The sequence below is a fragment of the Myotis davidii genome, unplaced genomic scaffold, assembly GCF_000327345.1.
Source record: "Myotis davidii unplaced genomic scaffold, ASM32734v1 scaffold363, whole genome shotgun sequence".
Classification (NCBI taxonomy): domain Eukaryota; kingdom Metazoa; phylum Chordata; class Mammalia; order Chiroptera; family Vespertilionidae; genus Myotis; species Myotis davidii.
In genome coordinates, this window is record NW_006294069.1 from 367,101 (window position 1) to 367,585 (window position 485).

Consider the following 485-nt stretch of genomic DNA (forward strand, 5'->3'; position numbering starts at 1 on the left):
CGGCCTGGACCGCTCCCTGCTGCACCGCGTGTCCGAGCAGCAGCTGCTGGAGGACTGCGGCATCCGCCTGGGCGTGCACCGCATGCGCATCCTCATGGCCGCCAGAGGTCAGCCTGCCCGCGTGAGACCTGCCCCTGTCCCATCTCCATCCCTGGAGGGGCGAGGGGAGACATGTGGTGGGGCCCCGGAGCCAGACGCTGTGCCAGACTGGATTCTGAAGATGCGAGGATGAATGTGTTGCACTTTGCCCTCAAGAAGTTCCCAGTCTGCTGTGGGTAGGAGGAAGGCAGGCATATAAAAGGGGGGTGGCCACAGCAGGAGGAACGCCCTGTCCACCCAGGTCTAGGCATTTAGAGGATGTCTGACCAGGTCTTGAAGGATATACTGGGTGGATGGGGGTCGGGGTAGCAGCAGCAGGACAGAGGGAGCAGGTGAGACAGAGCATGGGGAGTCCATATGTGAGATATGGGTGGGAAGACAGGTGG

At 62.1% G+C, this 485-nt stretch overlaps 1 protein-coding gene across 1 annotated transcript in view; it reads left to right on the forward strand.

Annotated features, from left to right (window-relative positions):
• SARM1 (sterile alpha and TIR motif containing 1) overlaps positions 1 to 485 on the forward strand; it is a 24,747-nt gene that overhangs the window by 14,765 nt on the left and 9,497 nt on the right. The window contains 1 exon segment of the mRNA XM_015566798.1: positions 1 to 107. Within this exon segment, the coding sequence (XP_015422284.1) occupies positions 1 to 107 (107 nt within the window).